This window comes from Rutidosis leptorrhynchoides, chromosome 8, assembly GCF_046630445.1.
Source record: "Rutidosis leptorrhynchoides isolate AG116_Rl617_1_P2 chromosome 8, CSIRO_AGI_Rlap_v1, whole genome shotgun sequence".
NCBI lineage: Eukaryota > Viridiplantae > Streptophyta > Magnoliopsida > Asterales > Asteraceae > Rutidosis > Rutidosis leptorrhynchoides.
Window position 1 is genome coordinate 297,960,046 of NC_092340.1, and position 4,011 is coordinate 297,964,056.

At 32.4% G+C, this 4,011-nt stretch overlaps 1 protein-coding gene across 1 annotated transcript; it reads left to right on the forward strand.

The window, feature by feature from the left end:
* The first annotated feature begins 236 nt into the window (after window positions 1–236).
* On the forward strand, window positions 237–3,783 carry LOC139861806 (UMP-CMP kinase 3-like). The gene is made up of 9 exons (XM_071850327.1): window positions 237–1,049; window positions 1,603–1,657; window positions 1,768–1,885; window positions 2,010–2,166; window positions 2,268–2,348; window positions 2,573–2,680; window positions 2,818–2,889; window positions 2,984–3,050; window positions 3,481–3,783. The coding sequence occupies exons 1-8, from the start codon at window positions 1,020–1,022 to the stop codon at window positions 2,993–2,995; spliced, it is 633 nt and encodes a 210-aa protein (XP_071706428.1). The 5' UTR covers window positions 237–1,019; the 3' UTR covers window positions 2,996–3,050; window positions 3,481–3,783.
* The last annotated feature ends 228 nt before the right edge of the window (window positions 3,784–4,011 follow it).

Consider the following 4,011-nt stretch of genomic DNA (forward strand, 5'->3'; position numbering starts at 1 on the left):
TAGTTTGATCCGTACATGATTGTAAATAAAATTTTTTTATTTTGAAATGTTAGCTTGATTTAATTATCTCTTGTATTTGAATCTTGATATATGACACATTGTTACTGAAGATGATATTGGTCTTTGTGATTGGCTTTTGTTTTTTAGATTAATTAAAGTTGTAAATATAAATCTGATTTGATTGGTTGGTTTAAATGATAAATCTTGGCGTTTTTTAGTTATAACACTTTGCTATAATTCTTACTATTAGACTATTAGACTATTAGATCCATTTGTGCTTTTATGTAGTACACACATAAGTATGAAATTAACATCCCATCTTCGATTTTTAAGGTTTATTAAAATTATGAATTACATAAACTGATCAACTATATTATGCCATAATCTAAGTTATGATCATCAAACTACCTGCATGTAGTTGAAAGTAGACTTATACAGTGTTTTTTTAAAGGAAAGTTGTTGGCAGGAAACCCGAACCACATTACAGGGATCCGAACCTTATACTATCCCGAGGGGCAGGCGGTCGGACCTGGTACCTGAATACGGGCCGGTAAAACCTTCCCCGAGGCAATTCGGCTTTCAGGAAATAAATCCGACTAATATTTTTAAGGGGAAGGACTCGAACTTGAGACCTCCCCACCCCCTCCCAATGCACAAGCGCAAAGGGGTGAGCCACTGGACCACGAGGGTGGGTTCAGACTTATACAGTGTTAATTACTTCACAATATTCTTTTTACTCACCTATTGTTTTTTAAAGGATCGTGATTATTTTTTTAAGATAATTTGTCATCTTGTTGTCGTCGTTGCGCAGTTGTTTTTAAGGTTAAAATATATTCATGATTATTTATACTAGTCTTTATTTTTTCTTTATTGTAAAGGGGACAGGACAACTACCTGGTGTATTAAAATATACTCTATGCATGCAGAACAAGTTAAACAATAATTAAAATATATATGATTATTATCAGATTTATTGATTGGATGCAGAATACTGAGTTATAGAACCTTTAGTTGGACTCATGGGGACTGTTCTTGAAGCTGCAAACAAGGTAGTTATTATTATTAGCTTTAATTATCAAACAATTTTTAATTACTTAATGAAACTATGTACTTTGCTGTTATACATAACAAATTAGTTACTTTAGTTACTATGTTTTATTAAAGAATGAAATGAAATTTTGGAGTAAAATTGTATCAGATCAACCTGAACTGACCTGTTTTTGCTGTAAGAATATTACCTGTTTGCCGACATTAGCCCTATGTACTTCGTAGTTATACATAACAAATTAGTTATTGTTTTTTAAATGAGAACGGATCTTTGGACTGAAATTGTATCAAGTCAACACGAACTGATCTGTTTTTCTGTAACGAATCGACCCTTTTGTCACCATTAGCCCTACAGCTTTCTAAAATCTTAGGGTGTGTTGAAAGAAGGAAAAAAAGTTCTTTTTTTTCGTTTGTTAGAAAACTAGAAAAGTTCTTTTTTTTTTTTTTTTAGAAAACTTGTGAAATTAAGAATTGCCACATTATATGTCATATTTTTTTTTTTTTATGAATTCAACATTATATAAGTCAAAAACTCATATGCGTATGTGATTGCAGGAAGCAACCGCAAGTACTTTCGGTAAAAAGGATCCTAAGGTTGTATTTGTCTTAGGTGAGAACTTTGTTTGCAAGTGTAGCAAATATTGTCTTATTAATGATATAATATGTTTAGATTATTATAGTTATAAAAAAAATAAATCACCCATATTTAATCTTGAGCAGGTGGGCCAGGCAGCGGTAAAGGTACACAATGTGCAAATATTGTTGAGCATTTCGGGTATACCCATCTCAGTGCTGGAGACCTTCTCCGAGCAGAAATTAAATCTGGCTCAGAAAACGGGTAAAGTGACTATTTTTTTCTTGATATGTTCCATATAGTGTGAAATGTTGTTCAACGCTAAAAAAAATTGTCAATATTGGTGTATGATGATACTTCTGTTAAATTTTTTATTAAATTTTTGTAGGACGATGATTCAGAACATGATCAAGGAGGGAAAAATTGTTCCTTCAGAAGTTACAATCAAGCTTCTTGAAAGAGCAATTGCGGAAAATGAAAATGATAAATTTTTAATTGATGGTTTCCCTCGTAATGAGGAAAATCGTGCCGCCTTTGAGGCAGTTGTGAGTAGTTTATTCTGTTAATGACATAAGTATTCATTGATTATGGTAATGTTTGTAGGACGTAATCAATTTCAAGGTTGACATAATGTTTTAATCAACAGACTAAAATTGAACCGGAATTTGTTCTTTACTTTGATTGCCCTGAGGAAGAGATGGAGAAGCGCCTTTTGGGTCGAAATCAGGTTAGTTAATGAGCATTATTAATAATTAACCTTTAGTTCTTGATGGTTATGACCCAAGTTTTTAGTCACCGCACAAAGTTTGAGTAGCACATATACACATGTTACAACCTGGTGGCAATTTTGACCATTTACTTATGAGTGGGTTAACTTTTAATCTTAAATGGGTTAATTGGGCCGTACGTTTTTGGCCCAGTTGCTTTAACCTTTTCCATTTGGTTGTGAAGGGGAGAGAAGATGATAACATTGACACAATTAGAAAGCGCTTTAAAGTTTTTATGGAATCTAGTCTCCCTGTTATTGAATATTACAACTCCAAAGACAAGGTCCGAAAGGTAAATATAGAATCCCTTTAGTTTCATTCTTATTCATTTATAGTCCAGGTAAAAAGTCAATGGTTGACTTTATCTTGTCAAATATGCTACTCGGCTACTCCTGCTCAATATCACTAATCACTAATTTTGCAATTCAGATTGATGCTGCCAAGCCTGTTGAAGAAGTTTTTGAAGCAGTCAAGGCCCTGTTCACACCAGTAAATGACAAGGTATAACAAGTTATGATATACATATATATATTTTGTTGTATATCTAGAGTGCTGTGTGTGTGTGTGGTTGAACCTGATTGTTATGGTCTTGCAGGCTGCTGTGTAGATGTCATCTCTGTTGCCATTATTGCATTATATAGTTGGTTTCGCCTTTAGTTGAGGTAAACATGAAAGGCAAAGTGATATTCATTTGCTTTGTTTAAACCAATAGTTTAGTGAAGATAGTATAACAATATTCGAACATGGAAACTAAAATTTAATCTTCAGATTGTTATCCAAGAATTTTTGTGTTCTTTCTTTTATGTATACTTATTCAACAACATATATATCTATATATCTAATTTTCATATATACATGCCTACATTTAGTAGGCTTGTATGTTTAGTATACTTTCTAAAAAGGACATTTTTGTTTTGGTAAACTTGAACACCCAAACCTATTCTTATCACAAATATATATACCCATATTGTCCACCTCTGGACTTGAACTCACAACCTCATGGTTGGAGGGGCTAGACCACTGACCCTTTGGCAAGACGTTACATGTTTAATATGGAGTAATGGTTGTTACACTTTTCTTTAATGGTTGCAGTTTGATTAATGCTTGGTGTTTGAAGGGGATTCAAGATCAGAATTGAAATGTATTTCTACGTTGTTAAAACATACTCGGTCATCTTTTATGCTTGTTGATTAGGTTAGAAAGGTATTTTATCATTATTTCCACCATTGTTTTTACTGTTAGAACATACACGAACCGATGTTTGATTGTTATACATATATATTATGTATGTTTACTCTGGATTGAAATGCTAGTATTAAAATATACTCGGTATGTATTATTGTCTTGAACAATGTTTTAAGATGGAGCTAACTAGAGTATATTTTGCAATATCTTGTAAAGGGTTATATTTATCACCAATTCTCCATTTTGAGTCACAAGCAAAGCAACTCATGTTCAGTACTCCTCGAAAACAAATTACCATTATAACTAATAGACAAAATTTGTCTTATTTGTTATGAATAGTACTATTTCGTTTTTCACTTTTCACAAACCTAACTCTCTAATTTTCATTAAAATACAAATCGAACCCCTCACTTTATACCTATACTCTAAATTATTATT